This window comes from Theropithecus gelada, chromosome 4 (genome assembly GCF_003255815.1).
Source record: "Theropithecus gelada isolate Dixy chromosome 4, Tgel_1.0, whole genome shotgun sequence".
Classification (NCBI taxonomy): Eukaryota; Metazoa; Chordata; class Mammalia; order Primates; family Cercopithecidae; genus Theropithecus; species Theropithecus gelada.
In genome coordinates, this window is record NC_037671.1 from 36637144 (window position 1) to 36661869 (window position 24726).

General features: G+C 41.4%; 2 protein-coding genes across 4 annotated transcripts in view; both read right to left on the bottom strand.

The window, feature by feature from the left end:
* The window catches only part of LOC112622829 (40S ribosomal protein S10), an 846014-nt gene that overhangs the window by 742969 nt on the left and 78319 nt on the right, over positions 1 to 24726 (bottom strand). The window lies entirely within an intron of this gene.
* The window catches only part of NUDT3 (nudix hydrolase 3), a 117734-nt gene that overhangs the window by 44266 nt on the left and 48742 nt on the right, over positions 1 to 24726 (bottom strand). For both annotated transcript variants that reach the window (XM_025382773.1, XM_025382774.1), the window contains exon 2: positions 18215 to 18325. In XM_025382773.1, coding sequence (XP_025238558.1) covers positions 18215 to 18325 — 111 coding nt within the window. The remainder of the gene's footprint in view (positions 1 to 18214; positions 18326 to 24726) is intronic.

Genomic DNA, 24726 nt, shown 5'->3' on the forward strand with positions numbered 1-24726 from the left:
TCGAAAAAAAAAAAAAGCCTTCAGAATAAAAGTCTTGTTCAGATTATATAGTTTTTTGTTATTGTTATTGCTGTTGTTTTTGAGATAGGGTCTCACTTGGTTGCCCAGGATAGAGTGCAGTGGCATGATCATAGTTCACTGTAATCTTGACTTCCTGGCCTCAAGTGATCCTCCTGCCTTGGCCTCCCAAAGTATTGGGATTACAGGCATAAGCCACTGCACCCAGCGTGTCTCCATTTTTAGGGTTAAAACTTTACAAATCACTCTAATGGTCTTAGTCAAAAGCACCTATATATTTAAAGCTAAAATGGTCACTAACACAAATATGTAATAACATTATGAATACCACTTTTCATTCAGTCAATAGTATCTACAATGAATTTTTGCAAAAACCAGAATGACAGTCACTAAAAAGCCAATCATCTTAAGGATGACTCTAGAAGTAATAATGGAAATAATCCAGGGGCAGCCATTTACCATTCTGTAACAGCCTCAGAGCAGAGACACTTCTCTGAAAAGAGAGAGAGGCGGTTCTACTAGGAACATGGCTCTGGGGCCAGTGTTAAATTACACTCAGCCACGTGAGCACAGAGCAAAAGCTGAGTACAGGAATCATCGCAATTGCATCTCAGCCAGGCCCTTCACTGGAGGCTGTGTCTATGCCAAGGTTTGCCTTCATCCCTGAACTGTAACTGAGAGGGAAGGCCCTTTCTAAGTTCTCAGCTGCCAGAAATGGGATTCAATACCAATTTACTTAAGGGTCTGAAAGGTAATGCCAGACATCTATGGGATTCATTCTGTCCTCTAATGTAAAACTGCCTCACACCACCTTCTACATTAAAACATGATATGCTTTTTCTGATCACTTTATATAATCAATTTTTTTTTTCTTTTTTCTTTCTTTTCTTTTTTTTTTTTTTTTAAAGAGACTCATTCTGTTGCCCATAGCTTGCTGCAGCCTCAAACTCCTGGGCTTAAGCGATCCTCTCTCCTCAGCCTCCTGAGTAGATGGAACTGTAGGTGCAAGCCACCATGTCTGGCTCATTTAAAAAAAATTTTTATAGAGACAAGGTCTCCCTTTGTTGCCTAGGCTGGTCTCAAACTCCTGGGCTCAAGTGATCCTCCCACCTTGGCTTCCAAAGTGCTAGGATTACAGGCGTGAGCCACTGCACCCAGACAAAATTATTTTTCTAAGGATAAGCTTTTAACTTCTTTTGCTATATTTTTGTGGATGAGTTTTCCTAGGAGGGCGGAATAAAGATGCTTCCTCACACAAAAATATATGTTCATGTTAGGTGAACAAAGGCCTTCCTGCAATTTTTATTACGGATCCACATTTCCCACTAAATCCTTTAAAAAGAATAAATTGTCAGAATAAGATCCTCACACATAATGTACTAAGACACGATGATTCTTATATAGTGCAGTGCTGTGACCAAAGGAGCTAAAAATATCTGTCTTCTTACCAAGTAAAAATAAAGACACGGTAGTGCTGACAGACATGGCAATACTGACAAACACACACTCTATATTAGGGAAAGTGGCATCTATCACATCACTGTCCTTTGTAGCTTCCAGCTCAGATCTTGAATGTAGCTGGTATATGATAAGAATTTATGCTTATTTTCTCAACTTTTCATTTTGAAAAATGTCAAACATACAGAAAAATTACTTGCCTATTTTAGTTCTGATTTTAAAGATAAAGCCACAGGCCATACATGTACATTGTTATTAGGAATTCATATTCATGTGATTTAAAATCCTTTAAAAATTAAATAATGGAAGTTCAAGAATTCCATCTAAATAAAGCCTGCTTTTAAACAAACGGGGTAACTCCCAGTCTCTCTTATAGCAATTTACATCTAGATATACTTTCTAATTTTAATATTTTTATTTAACAGTAAAATATTCCTAAGGTTAAAAACCTTTATTTGCTTTCGGAGACAAAAAACAAAAACAAAAACTATCTTCTAAGAGGTTGGAGTTTATCAATTTACAGTTTAAAATAAAGTTAAAATTCGAAACACAGCTCATTCATTTAATTAACACATACTTCGGTTGTTTTTCACTATGAGCCTTTCAGTCCTACTCTTGTTGTTGTCTTTTTAATTCATATGCAGATATTACTCTAACATTTGTAAAAGCCAATTTTTAAAATTAGTTGCCCACATTGAAAGATCAGAAGATCTTACATGAGAATCCAGTTTTGTTTTGTTTTTTTTTTTTTGAGATGGAGTCTTGCTCTGCCGCCCAGGCTGGAGTGCAGTGGCGTGTTTTCAGCTCACTGCAACCTCTGTCTCCTAGGATCAAGCAATTCTCCTGCCTCAGCCTCCCAAGTAGCTGGGGTTATAGGGACCTGCCACCACGCCCAGCTAATTTTTGTATTTCTAGTAGAGACAGGGTTTCGCCATGTTGGTCAGGCTGGTTTCGAACTCCTAACCTCAGGTGATCCACCTGCTGTGGCCTCCCACAGTGCTGGGATTACAGGTGTGAGATGTAGGGTCCAGCCCTAAGGGGTTTGGCGGGTGTTCTCCCCATGTGTGGAGATGAGAGATCATAAGAAATAAAGACACAAGACAAAGAGATAAAGAGAAAACAGCTGGGCCTGGGGGACCACTACCACCAAGACGCAGAGACCAGTAGTGGCCCCGAATGGCTGGGCGCGTTGATATTTATTGTATACAAGACAAGGGGGCAGGGTAAGGATGGTGAATCATCCAAGTGATTGATAAGGTCAAGCAAATCATGTGATCATAGGACGGGGGCCCTTCTCTTATAGGTAGCCGAATCAGAGAGGGAAGGCAGCAAACATCAGCGTTTTCTTCTATGCACTTATCAGAAAGATTGAAGACAGGCTGGGCGCGGTGGCTCACACCTGTAATCCCAGCACTTTGGGGGGCCAAGGTGGGCAGATCACGAGGTCAAGAGATCGAGACCATCCTGGCCAACATGGTGAAACTCTGTCTCTACTAAAAATACAAAAAATTAGCTGGGTGTGGTGGCATGTGCCTATGGTCCCAGCTAAGGCAGGAAAATCGCTTGAACCTGGGAGGTGGAGGTTACAGTGAGCCGAGATCACGCCACTGCACTCCAGCCTGGCAATAGAGAGAGACTCTGTCTCTAAAAATAAAAATGTTCTATTCTTGTATAAAATGAAACATGAAATTCTGCTTTCCTGTTAGAGACTGTTCGGAGATACCATATGGAGCCTTCTGGTTGCTGTGTGTGTATATATATAGAGATAGATATACATATAAATACATATATACATATATACAAATATATATTTTATATGTATATAATACATATACGAGAATATGAGAACAACCTTTTTTTTTTTTGAGATGAAGTCTTGCTCTTATCCCCCAGGCTGGAGTGCAATGGTGCAATCTCGGCTCACTGTAAACTCCACGTCCCAGGTTCAAGCGATTCTCCTGCCTCACCCTCCCAAGTAGCTGGGATTACAGGCGTCTGCTGCCACGCCTGGGTAATTTTTGCATTTTTAGTAGAGACGAGGTTTCACCATGTTGGCCAGGCTGGTCTTGAACTCCTGACCTCAGGTGATCTGCCTGCCTCGGCCTCCCAAAGTGCTGGGATTACAGATGTGAACCACTGTGCCTGGCCAAGAACAACTATTCTTTTGCAGGGACAGGGAATACACGGTACAGGAATTAGGATAAGAAGACACATATTTTAAAAATAAAGTTCACTAAGGCATTTCCCATGTTCTTATTAGAAAATACAAATGGTGCCGGGCGTGGTGGCTCATGCCTAGAATCCTAGCACTTTTGGAGGTCGTGGGCAGATCACTTGAATTCAGGAGTTCGAGATCAGCCTGGGCAACATGGTAGAACCCCGGCTCTACAAAAAGTATAAAAATTAGCTGGGTGTGGTGGTGCGCGTTTACTTGTAGTCCCAGCTACTCAGGAGGCCAAGGTGGGAGGATCACTTGAGCCAGGGAGGTGGAGGTGGCAGTGAGCTGAGATCACGCCACTGCACTCCAGCCTAAGCAACAGAGCAAGACTCTGTCTCCAAAAAAAAAAAAAGAGAGAAGAAAAGAAAATATAAACGGAATCAAGAGTTAAAATAACTTTTCGTTTTTTTCTTTTTGTGTTTTTTTTTTGAGATGGAGTCTCCCTGTGACGCCCAGGCTGCAGTGCAATGGCACGACCTCGGCTCACTGCAACCTCCGCTTCCCAGGTTCAAGCAATTCTCCTGCCTCAGCCTCCCGAGCAGCTGGGACTACAGGCATGTGCCACCATGCCCAGCTAATTTTTGTATTTTTAGTAGAGATGGGGTTTCACCATATTGGCCAGGCTTGTCTCGAACTCCTGACCTCAAGTGATCCACCCACCTTGGGCTCCCAAAGTGCTGGGATAAGGGTGAGCCACTGCGCCTGGACTAAAATAACTTCTTGACAGGCTGCTATAAGATAGATTAACAAAGTGAGAGATAATTGAGCAGATCTGAACTCTTGCGGTGCCATTAGGAAGGCAACCTCAATTATTCTACATTAAGGTATTTAGACTTTCAAACTTTCTTTTTAAGTTGTCCATGACCTGCTGGATTTTTCTTTTTTTTTTTTTTTAACAAACTTTCTTTAATGAAGGTTAATTAAGTAAAACACGCTGTGGAGTTATTATTTTATGTATGACACTGTACATACATAACTTGTACAAAAACTTGAGGGAGGGCAGCAAAGATACAGGGAAATCTAAGCAGACATCACCAACCTGAAGATGGACTGTTTCTACAGCAAAGCAACAGGTGGCATGAGCCAGAGGAGTAGCACAGAACTACTATTACGACATAAGTGAGGAAGTCACAGAGAACTAATCACACTTTTCAAAAAAGCAATGGCTGTGTCACAAACTATCAGGCTGACTGCAAATACAGTTGGCTCTCCGTGTTTGTGCACTACACATCTGTGGATTCAACCAACTGCAGATCAAGAAAAATTGTATCTGTACTGAACAGGCACCGACTTTGTTCCCTTGTATTTCCTAAACAATACAGCACAACTATAGTTGATCCTTGAACAATGTTGATCCTTGAACAAGTTGGTAGGGTGCCAACTCCCACGCAGTCAAACATCTGTGTATACTTTTTTTTGTTAACAGACAGGGTCTTCATCTGTCACCCAGGCTGGAATGTATTGGCGCAATCAAGGCTCACTGCAGCCTTGATGCTGGGCTCAAGCAATCCTCCCTCCTCAGAATCCCAAGTAGCTGGGACTACAGGTACATGTCAACATGCCCAACTAATATATTTTTTTAATTTTTTGTTTTTTGTAGCAATAGGGTCTCACTATGTTGCCCAGACTGTTCTCAAACTCCTAGCCCTAGCCACCATGTCCGGTGGGTATATAATTTTGACTCCCCCAAAACTTAACTACGAATAGTCTACTACTGACCAGAAGCCTTACCAATAACAGCTGATTAACATATATTCTGTATGTTGTGTGTACTATTACTATATTCTTATAATAAAGCTAGAAAAAGAAAATGTTATTAAGAAAACCATAAGGCAGAGAAAATATATTTACTATTCATTAAGTGGAAGTAGAGTCCAGTAAAGGTTTTTATCCTCATCATCTTCACATTGAGTAGGCTAAGGAAGAAGAGGAGGAAGAGGAGGGGTTGGTCTTGCTGTCTCAGGGGCCACCTCAGAGGCAGAAGTGAAGGAGGTAAAAGAGGAAGCAGGAGAGGCAAGCACACTCAGTGTAATAGTGTAACTTTTACTGGAAAAAAATCCACATATAAATGAACCCGTGCAGTTCAATCCCCTGTTGTTTAAGGGTCAACTGTATTTACATAGTGTTTACACTGCATGAGGTATCATAAGTAATCCACAAATGATCTAAAGTATATGGGAGGGTATGTGTAGGTCATATGCAAATACTTTGCCACTTTATATAAGGGGCTTGAGCATCTGCTGATTTTTATATCCACCAGGGGTCCTGAAACCAATATGAAGGAATGGATACTAATGAATGGCTATACTTAGGCCCACAATTTTCTCCTCCTTTTTCTGTTTTTGGATGTTCTCTATTTTTGTGATAATACTCTTGGGATGGCTGAGGTGAGAAAAGGTAAAGGAAATGGGAATGTAAGACAAACAGAAAACAGAACAGTTTCAGACACAGCTTCCCTTTTTTCCCTGTCAGCCCAGAGTTTTACCTTTCCCACTGAATTAGCAAGAAAGAATAGCTCTGAGATCATACAAAGAGGTGCTTTCCTTTTTTATTACAGAAAGACCATCACATGGCTGGCTCACACAGCTTTTGCTGCCCTGGTCTAAATAGGCACTGTTACTAAAGCCCATGGCAGGCCATGGGAGCAAGCCTGTTCCCCTAACCCTGTAAGGGGTCACTCTAATGGGATTTTGACCAAGAGCAGCTAAAAAATCGAGGCTAATTTGCAAAAGGGAATATTTTAGCCCTCCCCTTAAATGTGGTTGCTAATGTGTCAACTGCTTCAGATTTATCTGTTTCTGAAATTCAGCCAATATGCTACAATTTTTAAGCTGGGCTGAACAAAGCTTTAGAACAGGTGGAATTTAATGAGACCTAGGACTGACAATGCCATGATAAACTACTGAATAATCTCAATCCTTTCATGTTTATATGGAAACTTTTTCTAGTAATAAAAGAAACACACAATGCAGAGAACTTGATAACCTATAAACTAACATAAATATGACCACTGCAAACATTTTGGTGGACATCTTTCAAGGAGCCATAGCATTAGGAGTGTTGGGGACGAAAGATGTCCTGGATTCATATCTTATCTTGAGCACATTAGGCTGGACACAACTTGTTGGGGCAAATCACTCAACCTCAGCCTTTTCTCTCCTGTAAAATGTAGATAATAACAGTTCCTACTACATACACAGGACCTTTGGAAAAGCTGCTGCAGATGGTACTTAACCATGGGTTGCCATGCTTTTATAGCATGTGACTTCACTACTCTGAGCACAGCTAAGAGAATTAAATATCAGCAACTGATGCAAAGGTAAGGTAGACATTTTCAAAATGGCCAGACGCTGACGATGTGGCCTGGCAGCTCTGCCTAAAGGGGAATACTACATGAAGTTGTCACTAGGCAAAACCAATCAGGTCCTCTCTTAGGAAGGCTGAATACAGAGTCAACAGACCAGTAAGTTTTGCATAAGAGAGGAAAAACACAATATAAAAGCAGTAAGAGAGGAGGCTGAGAAGAGATGAGATAGGCAGGTCCTCCGCAGTAGAAGAGAGGGGCTGAGCCATTGGCATGTGACCAGGCTCCTTGAGCCACTCTGCATTCCCACTGTTGTTCCACCTGCCACGAGTGATGCCTGCCTGTGCACTGTGACCCAAGTTTCCAGCTTTGTACAGCCTTGGCTGGGCAGGTGCTGTGACAACGTCATGTTCTTCCTCACTTAACTGAAGCATTTGGAGAATATGTCTATTTCTGACAACCTAAAAGGATATATATACTGCAGTTGCATTTCTGCAGCTGTTCCAATAGTTAGGTCAATAATTGTAGCACTCTATGAAGCACTTGAAATATGTGTTGAGCACAGGAGATTCAACAACGAGCAAGAAAAAATGGGGCCGGGCGCGGTGGCTCACACGTGTAATCCCAGCACTTTGGGAGGCCGAGGCAGGTGGATCACCTGAGGTGAGGAGTTTCAGACCAGCCTGGCCAACATGGAGAAACCCCGTCTCTACTAAAAATACAAAATTAGCCAGGCATGGTGGTGCACGCCTATAATCCCAGCTACTTAGGAGGCTGAGGCAGGAGAATCATTTGAACCCAGGAGGCAGAGGTTACAGTGAGCCAAGATCATGCACTCCAGCATGGGCGACAACAGTGAAACTCCATCTCAAAAAAAGAAAAAAGAAAAAATGGGGACCAGGTACAATGGCTCACACCTGTAATCCCAGCACTTTAGGAGGCTGAGGGAGGAGGGGCTGGAAGCTAGGAGATCCTTGGCAACATAGCAAGACCCTGTCTCTGATAAATAATAATAATAATAAATTAGCCAGGCATGGTGGCATGTACCTGTAGTCCCAGATACTCAGGGTGCCAAGGCAGGAAGATTGCTTGAGCCCAGGAGTTTGAGGTTACAGTAAGCTATGACCACACCACTGAACTCTAGCCTGGGTGACAGAGGAAGGAAGGGAAGGAAGGAGGGAAGGAGGAAAGGAGGGAAGGAGGGAAGGAGGGAAGGAGGGAAGGAAGGAAAGGGATGGAAGAGAGGGAAGAGAGGGAAGGGAGGGAAGGAGGGAGGGAGGGAAAGAGAGCAAGAGAGAAAGAAAAACAGAGAGAGACAGAAAAACAAAGAAAGAGAGAGAAAGGAAGGAAGGAAAGGAAGGAAGGAAGGAAGGAAGGAAGGAAGGAAGGAGACTATACAGAGTATAAAGTCTAGCACAAAAGACAGGTAATTCAACAAGCAACATCAATAAAGCATGAACAATACCACAGTGCTAGAAATACAGACTGCAATGGAAACATATAGCATGAGTGAACCTACTAGGAGGAATCACAAAGGCTTCATGAATGAAGTAACCTTCACGCTGATGCACTAAATTAGCTATGTTGATTCATGCTGTGTGAACTCCATGACCCCCAGCCTTGTGAAGTTATGGAGTCTTGATGAAGCAAAAGTGAACAGAGTCATGCCCTATCAGGTCACCTAAGAGTTGTGGCCTCGTTTAATAGGAAGACTCAGTTTCTTCAGCAGGTAAGCATCTTTCAATCCTAGAAACATTTAGAATTACATATAAAAATGTTCAAGGGAATCAATAAGTACTTTATAATTTATAATACTTTAGTCTTAAATATTATAATGTTTATTACCACATTAAGTATTTCTGTGTTAAGGAGACCAGACATAATCTAAGATCTTGTAATGCTTACAAGAATGTTATCTATTCTGGCTGGCAGTCTTGTGGCCTCAAATTTCAAAAATATAGTTGAATAATTTATTTCTGACTCATGATTTTAAGTTAAAAATCTTACAAACCTTATATATAGCATGGGAATATTTAAAGACTCTAAAACATCTTATTTCTAAGAGTAATATATGAGAGTCACAGGAGTTTGTAAAAAAAAGTGTTTCTCTGTGTTTTATAAAACTTTGTATTTCTTTGAAAATGCTGTGTTTTGTTTTTCTTTTTGTTTTTTAAGATGAGGTCTTGCTATGTTTCCCTGGCTGGTCTTGAACTCCTGGGCTCAAGTGATCATCCTGCCTCAGCCTCCCCAGCAGGTGGGACTATAGGCCCATACCAAACAAGGCCTGGCTATAAATATTTTTGTCATTAATTTTAATTGACACATAATAATTGTACATATTTATGGAGTACAGTGACATTTTGCTATATGTATACAATATATAATGATAAATCTGGTTGGGCATAACGTGGCTGTAATCCCAGAACTTTGGGAGGCCAAGGCGGGCAGATGGCTTGAGCCTAGGAGTTGGAGACCAGCCTTGGCAACATGGTGAAATACAGCCTCTATAAAAATATAAAAATTACCTGGGCATGGTGGCGTGTACCTGGAGTCCCAGGTACTCAAGAGGCTGATATGGAAGGATCATTTGAACTCAGGAGATGGAGGGTGCAGTGAGCCATGATCGTGTCACTGCACTCCAGACTGGGTGACAGAGCAGGGCTCTATCTCAAAACAAACAAACAAATGATGATAAATCAGGGTAATTAGCATATCCATCATCTCAAATATTTATCATTTGTTTGTCTTGGGAACATTCAAAATCCTTACTTGTAGCTATCTGAAAACATACAATTCTCTATGGCCATACCACCATGAACGTGCCCAATCTCATCTGAAAATAACACAGTAAGTATTAAGTATAGTTACCTTACAGTGCTATAGAACACTAGAGCTTGTACATACAAGAAAGAACATGTGGTGTTCATCTTTTCTGTGCCTAGCTTATTTCTCCTTTATTTTAATTTTTTTGAGACCAGGTCTCGCACTCTGTCATGCAGGTTGGAATGCAGTGGCATGATCATGGCTCACTGCAGCCTCGACTTCCTGGGCTCCAGCAATCCTCCCAACTTCAGTCTCCTGAGTAGCTGGGACCACAGGCATGTGCCACCACACCCAGCTAATATTTGTATTTTTGGTAGAGGAGAGGTTTCACTGTGTTGCCCAGGAAGGTCTCGAACTCCTGACCTCAAGCAATCCACCCACCTCGGCCTCCCAAAGTGCTGGGATTACAGGTGTGAGTCACCCAGCTGGCTTCGCTTACTGTTAATATCCTCCAAGTTCAGCTGCCATGAATGACATTATTTTACTCCTTTTTATAGATGAATACTATTCCATTGTGTGTGTATATGTGTGAGTGCTGTGTGTGTGTATACTTATATATATCACATTTCCTTTATCCATTCATCAGTTGGTGGGCACTTAGGCTGATTCCATATCTTGGCTATTGTGAATAATTCTACAATGAACATGGAAGTGCAGACTTTTAATACACTGAGTTCCTTTGTTTTGGATATACACCCAGAGAGATCACTGGATCATATGGTAGTTCTATTTTCAGTTTTCTTTTCTTTTTTTTTTTTTTGAGACGGAGTCTTGCTCTGTCACCCAGGCTGGAGTGCAGTGGCACAATCTTGGCTCACTGCAAGCTCTGCCTCCCAGGTTCAAGCAATTCTCCTGCCTCAGCCTCCCAAGTAGCTGGGATTACAGGCACATGCCACTGTGCCAGGCTAATTTTTGTATTTTCAGTAGAGACGGGGTTTTGCCATGTTGGCCAGGCTGGTCTTGAACTCCTTATCTTGTCATCTTCCCACCTCAGCCTCCCAAAGTTATTTTCAGTTTTCTGAGGAACCTCCATACAGCCTGCCATAATTGCTATACTAATTTGCATTCCTACCAATAGCATATAAGAGTTTCCTTTTCTCTGCAGCCTCCCTGGCGTTGTTTTTGTTTGTTTGTTTGTTTTTCTTCTTGAGACGGAGTTTCACTCTCGTCACCCAGGCTGGAGTGTAGTGACGTGATGTCAGCTTACTGCAAATTCTGCCTCCCAGGTTTCAGTGATTCTCCTGCCTCAGTCTCCCAAGTAGCTGGGATTATAGGTACCTGCCACCAAGGCCAGCTAATCTTTTTTTTTTTTTTGTATTTTTTGTAGAGAGGAGGTTTCACTATGTTGGCCAGGCTGGTCTTGAACTCCTGACCTCAGGTGATCTGGTCACCTCAGCCTCCCAAAGTGCTGGGATTATAGGCATCAACCACCACGCCCGGCATCCTTGGCTTTGTTACTGTCTTTTTAAGTAATAGCCATTCTAACTAGGGAAAGATAATATCTCACTGTGGTTTTAATTTGCATTTTCCTGATGATTAGTGATGTTGAACATTTTTTCATATACAGCTTGACCCCTGAACGGCACAGGTATGAACCATGTGGCTCCATTTATACATGAATTTTCTTCCACCTCTGCCATCTCTGAGATACCAAGAGCAACCTTTTTTCTTCCTCCTCCTTAGCCTACTCAATGTGAGGATGACAAGCATCAAGACCTTATGATTATCCACTTCCACTTAATGAACAGTAAATGTATTTTCTCTCTCTTATGATTTTCTTAACAACATTTTCTTTTCTCTAGAATACAGTATATATAACATACAATATTCAAAATATGTGTTACCTGACTATGTTAACAGTAAGGCTTCTGGTCAACACTAGACTGTTAGCAGTTAAGTTTTTGTAGAGTCAAAAGTGATATAAGGGCCGGGCACAGTGGCTCATGCCTATAACCCCAGCACTTTGGGAGGCCAAGGCGGGTGGACTGCCTAAGGTCAGGAGTCTGAGACCAGCCTGGCTAACATGATGAAACCCCATCTCTACTAAAAATACAAAAATTAGCCAGGCATGGGGGCAGGCATCTGTAATCCCAGCTACTTGGGAGGCTGAGACAGGAGAATCGCTTGAAACCCAGAGGCGGAGGTTGTAGTGAGTACTCCAGCCTGGATGACAGAGCGGGACTCCGTCTCAAAACAAACAAACAAAAGGTTATATACACACTTTTGAGTGGGGTGGGGGAGTTTGGGAGCGGTGTTGCTGTCCCTAATCCCTGCCTTGTTCAATGTATTTCTTGGCTATTTGTCTTCTTTTGAGAAACGTCTATTCATATCATTTGCACATTTTAATATTGGATTCTTTTTTTGCTGTTGAGTTCTTTGTATACTGAATAGTAATCCCTTGTTGAATGAATATTTTGCATATATATTTTCTCCCATTCTGTAGACTATATCTTCACTGTTGATTCTTTCCTTTGCTGTGCTGAAGGTTTTTAGTTTGATACAATCCCATCTGTCTATATTTGCTTTTGTCACGTGTGCTTTTGAGGTCTTACCTATGAAATCTTTGTCCAGACCAGTGCCCTAAAATGCTTCCCCCTGTGTTTACTTGTAGTAGTTTTTCACAAGACTTTTTTTCATTAAAGAGCTTTATGAAGTTTTTTTTTTTTAAGTAGGACAACTGAAATTCTCAAAAAAAAAATCAAATATATTAAATTTATAAATGCAATCTGAAACATCTGAAGGTTTTCAACTAATTGGTATAGAGGTATTATCCACAAAGCCCCTCAAAAAGTGGCTATTAAAATCTCCTACATTTCCAAATAAAAAATCAGATCTGAAAGCATAAACATCTTGAAAACTAAATAAACCTCTAAATAGTGCTTTGTTTACAAAAGCTTCCCTTCAAGGACAATAAAAAACATCTATCAATATTTCAAGTCTCTGATTTCAAGTCTAATTCTCTGTTAATAAAACTGGAAAATCCACTTCTTTCATTCTGTTTTGATGGAAGCCACTGAACTGTTTCTGTTTTTGTAATGACATGTTCTCTTTATTTTTATTGTGTGTACATTTTATTTATTTGGATACTTATTCTAAAGTTCAAAGCAGTTCACAGACATTTTTTTATCCTCTCAATAATGCTGGAATAAAATATGGGATAAGATTAGATGATTCTCCTCTGACTGCAGAAAAAAAATTTGCTCAAAGTCAGGAAGGATTATTATTTTTTTCTTTTTTTTTTTTTTTTTTTTTTTGAGACGGAGTCTCACTCTGTCACCCAGGCTGGAGTGCAGTGGTGCAATCTCTGCTCACTGCAAGCTCCGCCTCCCAGGTTCACACCATTCTCCTGCCTCAGCCTCCCGAGTAGCTGGGACTACAGGCGCCCGCCACCACGACCGGCTAATTTTTTTTTTTTTTGTATTTTTAGTAGAGATGGAGTTTCACCGCGTTAGCCAGGATGGTCTCGATCTAAAGTCAGGAAGGATTCTTTAAGGCTGAGAATGGCAGGCAGAGCTTGCCTGCAGTCAAAGAAGAATCACATCATCATATCCCGTACTTTATTCTAGTATTACTGAAAGAATAAAGTTTCAAGATCAGGATTCTTTCAAGAGAGGAGCTAGGGAAGATACTAAACATATGAGGAGTGTAGTTTAATTATTTGTGCTGCACTTTTCATTTCCTTGTTTCACGAGCACTTTATTCCTATTTCACACTATTCTCCCTTTTACCTATAGGAGGATAGTATGCAATTTCCAGGAAACAAAAGTACAGTACCCTATATCCTTCCTATTCCCTCAATGCATTTCCTGTTGCAAACATCTGGTTTTCTACATTTTAGCTGCACTTGTATAACCGAGGGACAACTCAACTGTAACACTCAAACACAGAACAGCAACAGTGACAACAAATAAGGTAAGCTTTCCTGAAACAGACACAAATTCCAAATGTGCTCTACAAAAGTAGAACGGACAGAGATATTCCAACCACAACTCCCAAAACCAAGTATCAAGTCTTTGCACAAGGTCTTTGAACTTTTTCCTCTCTCTCTACTAGAGAACCACCACTCCATTTCAGGTCTTGTAACAATCTGTCTGAATCCACAACTGCATGGTCACTCTCAAATACTATTTTTGCCTTAAGTACCTTAGAACCTACAGAAGCCAACTGGATTTAAATCAAAATTATTCAGTTTAGGTCCACCAACGGGCCCTACCACACCACTTATTTGAACAGTCAAACTTCGAGTTCCTACAGAAAGAATTAGGCAAAGCTTCTGGTGCCCTCAGGCCTAGGGATGCAAAGTACAGAATCATACCTGGCCTTCAGGGTGTGTCTACACCCTTCTAATTCTGCATTATCCCAGGTCTGACAGGAAAGTGGGAACCCAATTCTGCTTCACAGTAAAGAAAAGCTCACCAGCTACTTCATCCCTCCTCTATCTAATCTCCCTTATGTGGGGATATCATGTACAAGACCACCATCACACTACCTACTGTATCCCCAAAGTCCCTCCAAAATGGAAAAATCTTAAATGAGCAGGTCTATAACCATCCAGACATTCTCCTAGGAGCCAGTCTTTGTGCCAGAATTGGCTACTCTGCCAACAAGTGCCCCAGCATGCTGTACAAACTGTTCCCTCAAAGTTGAATTTTCAAATTATAGTTTCCTATTAACTCTGTATTCTTAGTGAGACGTTAAGCTCATGTGATGATGGCAGAACCCAAATTTCTGTATCCCCAATTTGTGGCCCAGTATTTTGTGCAAGATGGATAGGCACTCAATATCTGTTGAACAGACAAGTAACATTCAATCAGTAAACAGTTATGAGGAAGGTGCAGATTCTGAACTGGATTCTGTCACAGCTTCATTTTCCCACAGAAACAGGTCTGCCTGATTAAACTACTGACACACTGTAGATCAGACACCTCTCTCACGGGCCACTGGACACTCTTCTCTAGAGGGGGATGCTTTGCAAAGACACCTCAATTCCTTGATGGGTTAGCATGGCCAAGCAGAGGAGAACGTCTGATACAACTAAAGCAGCTGTTAACATTCACAGGGAATCTGGTTGGGTCAAGATTTTTAATTGCAGACAACAGAATTCCACCTGATTAGTTTAAGATAATGGTTTATAAGGGATAAAAACAGTTTACAGAATCACTGGGAGAGTTCAAGAAACACAGACCAAGGTTCCAAGGACAATTCTTAAAACCACATGGCAGAACTGGACTGCCAAGGGAGTTGCTGTCTCTGGGGTGGATCAGGAAGCTGCCAAATAAAAGCCACCAGCCAAATCAGGAAGTTGACACTATAGCTGCCAATTCCAAAACCATATCTCCTTTGTCTAAATGTGTGCCACCAAAACAGATGGGCCCGCTGCTCTCAGAACATGACCTCCTCGTGACTACAGCAATCTTGTACAAGTGCTTTGTATTGGGGATATCTAAATATCATCAAGGAGACTTAGTTGCATTCCTTACCTGAGTCTAGGAAAAGTACTTTTTAGCTTTCTAATCTCTCCATGTCAGAAGAGTCACTGGAATGGGTGTGAAGACCACCAAACCACAGTCCATCCCTCAAAGAGCATTTCTCTCCACAGATCCATCAGGAAGAATTCTCAGAACACTCATTGGTAAGAATTCAATACTCTAAGGCAGTAGGATCTCAAAATCACCAGAGGTCCTATTGGAATCAGATTCTGATACAGTAGATCTGGGTTGGGGTCTGAGATTTTCCATTTCTAACAAGCTCCTGGCTGATGCTGATGTTGCTGGTCCATCAATTACACTCTGAGTAGCAAGAGCTTAAACCAGGCATTATCTATGGTTCACCACAGTTTTTATAAATAAGGCTTCACTGGAACATAGCCGTGCCCATTTGTTTATGTATTTTACTGTCTATGGTTACTTTTGCCCTATAATGGCAGAGTTAAGTAGCTGTGACAGAGACTGTATGGCCTGTATAATAAATTTTTTCTCACTCTAAAATTATATATTATCTATTCATTTTTTTTTAGAGTAAACATGTATTGGCACATTCCAATATAAGTTAAATTTCTAACAAAATAAACATTTTATCTTCTCTTATTGGTCATGCTTTTCAATTGCTTTAAATTAAAGTCTAAGAGATTTCTCAAAGTCAAATCCTAGACGGTGAAGGCTCTAGTAGTTTAAACATGGAACTGATATACCTTTTGCCAGGAAGTTTAAGCACAAGCATGCGAAGCAACTCTGGAACACCAACATAAAGAGTCCGCTGGGGGACCTTCTGGGGAAAATTTCTTTTCTCTCAAATAAAGAGACCCATGAGGTAAAACTGTGTGCCCTACATTTGAAAAGAATGTGTAAGGATAGAGCTGTGATAGCCATCTTGTCACCACAGGAGACAAGCCCGCAAACAAAAGCCAATGTACCAAGGATGGCAGAACAGAAAGACGGGAAGCACCTGGGTTCTTAATACTGCTGAGTCAGCCAACCTGGGACGACTTATTATGTGATATAATAAGCCTGTTACAGAACAGTAATGGGCATAATATTATTTTCAGCTGCATACATCCTACGTGGTAGAGTGATACATAATTCACAAAGGATATTCATACTCATGTTCTCATTTGAACCTCATATTCCCCTCCCTCCCTCCACGATGGAGTAAAAAGGAAGATATTCAAATGAAGGACAAAGGTCCAGGGTGTTTAAAGTTATTTTCTCATAGGTCACACAGTTATTAACTGACAGTAACAGAAACCAGGATTCCCATGTCAATGTTCTCTTCATTACACCCTCTCTTGATTCCATTTGGTTCTAACCGGGTTAGCCTCCTGTAAGAATGCCTTCTCATATCCTCTCTGTCAATGTTTATCACTTTCTATACTCTGACAATTTCCATTTAGGGTATTTCTTCAGCATCTGCATTGTTCCAACCATTGTTCCATCTATCAAAGAAGCATATATTAATTACTTTCTGTTCACCTAGCTGTGTAATAGGCACGGAAAGTAAGGATTTTTGATGGGAAACGTGATTTTTGCCCTCAGAGAGAACAATTTAGTTATGGGTGTAACATAGATGCTACAACGACAGTAACATAAGCCAATGTAAGTGTAGGAATTCAGAGTGAGAACCAAGACTTCCTTGGATATTCCAAGGGTAAGATTATTCTAAGTGCACTTCACCAAAAGCTGGATCCAAAAGAAACACAGAAATTAGACTTGCTGTAAGTGCTTTTTTATATGTTCTTAGAATCAATCTTAAATTCCCTCTAGAACAAGGAAATGGATTTCAAAAGCACTACCTATGTGACCAGGGCAAGTAAACTGTGGCAATAAAGCTTACACAACTGAGTTATGAGTCCTAAATGAGATAACAAGAAGAGCAGAGCATGGTGTCACCAAAAGAGGCTATGGGAAAACAATAGTTCGTTTCTCTGGGTTTTGAATTGCAATCTGTTTCTCAGTTTCCCCCAGACTGTAAATTCTTGAAATAAGAGAACTAAGGGTCCATGACTTTATTTCTTCTATTTATTCTGGAGTATCTAGTAGGATATCATGGCCCAGAAACTCAACACATGTATGTGGAACATCTTGTGACTAAATAAAAGAGAAGATACTATTATCTCTCAAGTTGTACCATTAACAGTATCTGGCTAACAGATTCACTGCTTTAGCCACAGTTCCATGGCTAGGATGCAGTAAGCACATGAAAACAAGGGCCTCGGCCGGGCGCGGTGGCTCAAGCTTGTAATCCCAGCACTTTGGGAGGCCGAGACGGCGGATCACGAGGTCGGGAGATCGAGACCATCCTGGCTAACACGGTGAAACCCCGTCTCTACTAAAAAATACAAAAAAACTAGCCGGGCGAGGTGGCGGGCTCCTGTAGTCCCAGCTACTCCGGAGGCTGAGGCAGGAGAATGGCGTAAACCCGGGAGGCGGAGCTTGCAGTGAGCTGAGATCCGGCCACAGCACTCCAGCCTGGGCGACAGAGCCAGACTCCGTCTCAAAAAAAAAAAAAAAAAAAAGAAAACAAGGGCCTCCTCCAAAGCTTAATGACAATGAGTCATTTATACTAATGCTGCCTGTTCCTCTTACTCCTCAGAGGTGAGGAACGATTTGCTTCTTGATTTTGTGCCACAGGTAATAGGCAGTGTTGGAAGAAATCCATGGGAAGTCACAAAAGTCTGGCATAAAAAGTCATGGGAAGTCTGGCATAGAGTGCCTGGTTAACATTACCATGTCACAACTCCATCACACGGTAATAAAGGAGGGACCGGGTAACCATTCATTGCCCTTTTTCTGTGACTGTACATTTATTCAGTGAGTGCTGATTTATTAAAGAACTACACAGATAGGACAGGTTCATGATGACGAGGCATAGCTGTGCCCTCTCTTCTCCATGCATACCTCCTCACAGACTTCACGAACTGCTGCCACACTTGGCTCCTCCTCAGGCTCCATGCCTCCTCCAGGGACAATCCATCTGTCTGGATGGCGACTACTGCTCACAAGTAGCACCTGTTAAGTCACAAAGGTTGCATGGGGGGGGGGTTAAAAATTCAAAAAGACACATCCACACAAATTCAGAGTTTAAACACCACAAACATCAAAGTAACCAAGACCCATTCTTTGTTTATGCCTTCCCAAATCACTTCTTGCAAAGTAGCTTTTGTTTCTGTTTGAAAAAATAGGCAATCAGCCAGTAAAAGCAGAAGGGCATCTGAAGACCATTATCTCTACACTCCCCTCAGACGCTCAATCACGTGCTCATTTATCCCCTCCTTGTTCCTTTTGCCCTTTGGACACAGACCTGACAAGGTGGAAAAAAGACTTAAAAAAAAAAGATTGTCACTGATGAGCCTGTCAGCACTGAAAAAGCTGGCCAGAAGACAGAAGGCCCTTGACCATGATTGCCATTGTGATCCAACACTTCCCCACCAAGTTTCTCACTCATGAACTGGGAGCTGTATCCCAGTTCCTGCTCCATCAGATGGCCACAGGCCAATACAATACACCACCCTGGACTCTAAGGGACCCTAATTCTCCTGGCCACATGAGAAGTAGAAAAATTCCTTTCATCACATTTTCAGCTAAAATAAAACCGGACTTTTTTTTAAAGACTCAGCCAGCATTCTGGTCAGAGTTGAAATAAAAATCTAGAATTTGCCTAGTTCCTTTTCCTTCGTTATCCCTCTCTGTAGGAAAGATACTAAACAAAGTCAGTTGGACTCCCTGTTTGGAGGCTGAGTTGAGTTGGCATTATTTCCAAAGGAAGTAAAGGAATCTTCAACTGCTCCCTAAACCATTACTTTCTGATGATGACCTGTGAGCCTACAAACTAAACTCTGCAACCATCCTTGTTGCCTCAAATGAAATGCTACTTCCTCTCTGGCCCTTACAGATTCCACCACTGCCTTCTAGTTAATGAAATTCCAGTTATCCCCAGCCTCTTCCTTGAGGTCTCTGCAGCTATGGACCTTTGGAAACCCTACCTTCATCCTCAGTCTCTCTTTTCCCTGTCATAAGAGATTCTTCTGATGCTCATCTACAAAATATGTGATCTGTAGATTCATAGAAGATCGTGGTGTTATGGGAAGGAAATCCATGAATCCATATTCAGTCACTTGTGTATAAGCCATGGACTGAAAAATTGTCTTAAACTTACAAGTACTATTTTTCAAATATATTTTAAGTTCTGCTTTGATTAATACAATGCAAAATAATTTAAAATACTATGAAATCCACAGTTTTTGGTTGATATGTACATATACTCAGTTAAAAGGTACTATAAGAGCCAGGTGTGATGGCTCACATCTGTAATCCTGGCACCTCGGAAGGCCAAGGCAAGAGGACTGCCTGAGCCCAGGAGGTCAAGACTAGCCTGGACAACATGATGAGACCTCATCTCTACAAAAAAACAAAACAAAACAAAACAAAATACAACATTTAGCCAGACTTAGTGGTGCACACCTGTGGTCTCAGTTACTTGGGAAGACTGCTTGAGCCCAGGAGTTTGAGACTGCCGTGAGCTATGATCAAGCCACTGCATTCTAGCCTAGGCCACAGAGTGAGACCCCCAACTCAAAAAAAAAAAAAATCCTCTCATTGGACTATCTCAGACCTTATACAAAATCAAAATAGACCAACAACCTAAACGTAAGAGCTAAAACTATAACACATTTAGAAGAAAACACAGGAGTAAACTGTCATGATCTTGAATTTGGCAAGATATGCCAAATTCTTAGATATGAAGCATGAGCAACAAAAGGGTAAACAAGATAAATTGATCTTTACTGAAATTAAAAACTTCTGTGTAACAAAGGACATAATCAGGAATGTGAAAAGACAACCTACACAACAGGAGGAAATATCTGCAAATTCTATATTTAATACAGGTACAGTATTTAAAACAACGAAAAGATAAACAGCATTTCTACAGAGAAGATATACAAATGGCTAATAAGCACATGAAAAGATGCTCAACATCATTAGTCATTAGGGAAATGCAAAGTAAAACCAAAATGAGATACTACTTCACACTCACTAGGATAGCTATAATTCAATCAACCAAACACAGCATAAGAAGTGCTGGCAAGGATGCAGAGAAATTGGAATCCTCGTACACTGCTGATAGGAATGTACAATGCTTCATTCAGCCACTGTGGAAAACAATTTGGTTGTTCCTCAGTAAGTTAAACATAAAGTTACCATTAGATCTAGTAACTCCACTGCTAGGTAAGTAACCAAAAGAACTAAACACAGGTACTCAAACAGATACTTCCATACAAATGTTTATAGCAGCATTATTTACAATAACCAAAAGGTAAAAACTCAAATATCCAATAAGAGTGAATGAATAAACAAAATGTGGCCTATACATACAATGGGATATTATTCAGCCATTAAAAAAACGAATTACTGACAGATGCTACAATATGGATGAACCTTGAAAACATGCTAAGTGAAGGAAGCCAGGCACAGAAGGTCACATATGGTATGATTCCATGTATATGAAATTCACAGAATAAGCAAATCCAGAGAAACAGAAACCAGATTGGTGGTTACCAGGAACTGGAGGAAGGGGAAAACGAGTAGCAACTGCCTAATAGGTACAGGGCTTTATTTGGGGAAGATGAAAGTATTCAGAAAGTAGATATGAAATGGTGATTGCTAAATGCCAATGAATTGTTCATTTTAAAATGGCTAATGTGGCCAGGCGCGGTGGCTCAAGCCTGTAATCCCAGCACTTTGGGAGGCCGAGACAGGCGGATCACGAGGTCAGGAGATCGAGACCATCCTGGCTAACACGGTGAAACCCCGTCTCTACTAAAAAAAATACAAAAAACTAGCCAGGCGAGGTGGCAGGCGCCTGTAGTCCCAGCTACTCAGGAGGCTGAGGCAGGAGAAGGGCATAAACCCGGGAGGTGGAGCTTGCAGTGAGCTGAGATCCGGCCACTGCACTCCAGCCTGGGCGACAGAGCGAGACTCCATCTCAAAAAATAAATAAATAAAAATAAAAAATAAAATGGCTAATGTTATGTGAATTTCATTTCAATTAAAAAAAACTAGTTTTGCAATCACAGTATTATTATTATTATTATTATTATTATTTTTTGAGATGGAGTTTTGCTCCTGTTGCCCAGGCTGGAGTACAGTGGCGCAATCCTGGCTCACAGCAACCTCTGCCTCCTGGGTTCAAGTGATTCTCCCGCCTCAGCCTCCCGAATAGCTGGGATTACAGGCGCCCGCCACCATGTCCAGCTAGTTTTTTGTATTTTTAGTAGAGATGGGGTTTCACCGTGTTGGCCAGGCTGGTCTTGAACTCCTGACCTCAGGTGATCCACGCACCTCGGCCTCTCAAAGTGATGGGATTACAGGTGTGCGACCACGCCCAGCCAATCACAGTCATTTTTTTTTTTTTTTTTTTTGAGACGGAGTCTCGCTCTGTCGCCCAGGCTGGAGTGCAGTGGCCGGATCTCAGCTCACTGCAAGCTCCGCCTCCTGGGTTTACGCCATTCTCCTGCCTCAGCCTCCCGAGTAGCTGGGACTACAGGCGCCCGCCACCTCACCCGGCTAGTTTTTTGTATTTTTAGTAGAGACGGGGTTTCACCGTGTTAGCCAGGATGGTCTCGATCTCCTGACCTCGTGATCCGCCCGTCTCGGCCTCCCAAAGTGCTGGGATTACAGGCTTGAGCCACCGCGCCCGGCCAGTCATTTTTTAAAAGCTGAAGGGAGTCAGTGCTACTTTTTTTCCCCCAGAGTCTATACCTCAATGGAATAAGCTTCCAGGTTATCCTTAGTTTTGTTTTGAGATGGAGTTTTGCTCTTGTTGCCCAGGCTGGAGTTCAATGGCATGATCTCAGCTCACCACAACCTCTGCCTTCCAGGTTCAAATGATTCTCCTGCCTCAACCTCCTGAGTAGCTGGGATTATAGGAATGAACCACCATGCCCGGCCAATTTTTGTATTTTTAGTACAGATGGGGTTTCTCCATGTTGGTCAGGCTGGTCTCGAATTCCCGAACTCAGGTCATCCGCCCGCCTAGGCCTCCCAAAGTGTTGGGATTACAGGCGTGAGCCACTGTGCCTGGCCAGTGATTTACTAAATCATAAAACTAGTGCCACATTCATTCTCTTCAATAACTGTGACCAATCTTACATTTTAAAACATTCCTTATCAAAAGAAAATAAACCCAAATATAAGCATGTAGGTTAATTCAAATTACAAGGTTAAAAAAAAAAAAGCCCTCCAAAGACTCTAGACAAAGGCATTTAAGTCATATTTATCCAACTACAAAAAGATTCAAGAAGAAAAAGTAGTAAAATGGGTTAATCCTCCACTGACTTGTTGTATAAATAACAACACATAGTCTTTCTTCCCTCACTTCCCGGTAAAGTGCTTGCCAGCCATTATAAACCTACGCATTGCTTCAAAGGCTGACTAAGGCCATGCAATGAAGTTACAGTCCAAAAGAAAAACCTTTACAGGAATATTTCAAAACTAAAGCAAAGAAAAGGAAACCTCTGACAAAGTATAAGCATTCAATTTCTAAATTTCAATCAATGTGAAACACTAATTAGTAAACCTAGCAAGTGTTACTGCTTTGCACATTCAACCATGACTATATGAACTAAGACTACAATAATGAGGCTGAAGGAAGCAAGCCTCATTAGTTTGTAGCCACACTTCAAAGCAAACACTGTTACTGGTAAATAGCTCTCCTCAGTAAGTTTCCTTGACAACCTATTGAGAATTTACTACAAAAAAAAAAAAAAGTTTCTGTTTCTGTGTTTTGTAGAGACAGGGTCTCATTCTGTTGCCCAGGCTGAAGTACAGGGGCAGGATCAAAGTTCACTGCAGCCTCAAACTCCTGGGCTGTAGGGATCCTCCAGCTTCAGCCTCCCGAGTAGCTGGGACTACAGGTACACAGCACCATGCTCAGCTAATTTAAAAAATTTTTAAACTTCATTTTTTTGAGATGGGGGTCTCACTATGTTGGCCAGGTTGGTCTTGAACTCCTGGTCTCAAGCAGTCCTCCTGCCTTGGCCTCCCATTGTGCTAGGATCAAAGACATGAGCCACTGTGTCCACCCACAAAAAATTTTTCACTTTAGCCAGTGGTTTTACTCCTTCCTATCATATAAAGTACTAAATGGTGTTCTGGTCAGTAATTCTTATTCTGAAGTTTGATTTTGACATATACAATTATCTGAAAAGAAATTAAGTGCAAAAGCTCCAAAAAGATTCTGAAAATAACACACTAAGGGGGAAAAATTACCTATTCAACAAATGTTTATTAAGTATCATCATGAGCCAGGAACTGGAGACGTAGAGATTAAATACACTGCAGTTTGCAGGCAGATCAAAGTGGGAAACCAGTTGACCAGGTATCAGACCATTTTGAAGCTTTAGTCATTGAGACAGGTGATATCTATGCAGAGGTGGATAAAGAGACCCACAGAACACACCCATCCATAAACAGACTCTTGGATTCATGATACAGGTGGCTCTGTAGAGCAGGCAGAAATCAACAGGTGGCGCAGTGACAACTTGTTTTCCACAGGGGCACAGCAGAAAAAAACATTGTATTGATTTGTAACATGTGTGCAGTGAAATGATAAAGAAATCTGTGGGAATGGTACACCTAATGAAGGGAGGGAGAAATACAGCAGGAACACGACTGTTTTATTTCTTAGAAATTGCTGTGGGGTTTTTTGCTAAACAGTGCTGAATACAAATTTTTAAAATATAAAAGAAACCCATAGTCCCTGCCCTAAAGGAACCGAGTATCTAGTGGAAGACCAAAAAAGAGTAATTATACAGACTGAGAAATACTTAGCTTGAGGATACCACAGTGATAATGAAAAGAGATGCTTGCCCGGACGTACTGGCTCATGCCTGTAAACCTTACTTGGGAGGCTGAGGTAGGAGGTGCACTTGAGCCCAGGAGTTCAAGACCAGCCTGGGCAACATAGAGAAACCCCCATGTCTACCAAAATCAATCAATCAATCAATCAATCAATCTATATATATACACATATATGTACACATACATATATATGTGTGTGTGTATATATATAAAATTAGACCAGGTGCAGCGGCTCATGCCTGTAATCCTAGCACTTTGGGAGGCTGAGGCAGGCAGATCACTTGGGCTCAGGAGTTCAAGAACCCATCTCTACCAAAAAAAAAAAAAAAATTAGCCAGGCACGATGGTGTGAGCCTGTAGTCCCAGCTATTCAGGAGGGTGAGGCAGGAGAATTGCTTGAGCCCAGGAGGAGAAGGTTGCAGTAAGCCAAGATTACGTCACTGCACTCCAGTCTGGGCAATGGGAATGAAACCCTTCTCAAAAAACAAAAGCAACAACAACAGAAACCCTAAACAAAAAAAATAGCCAGGTGTGGTGGTGCATGTTTACAG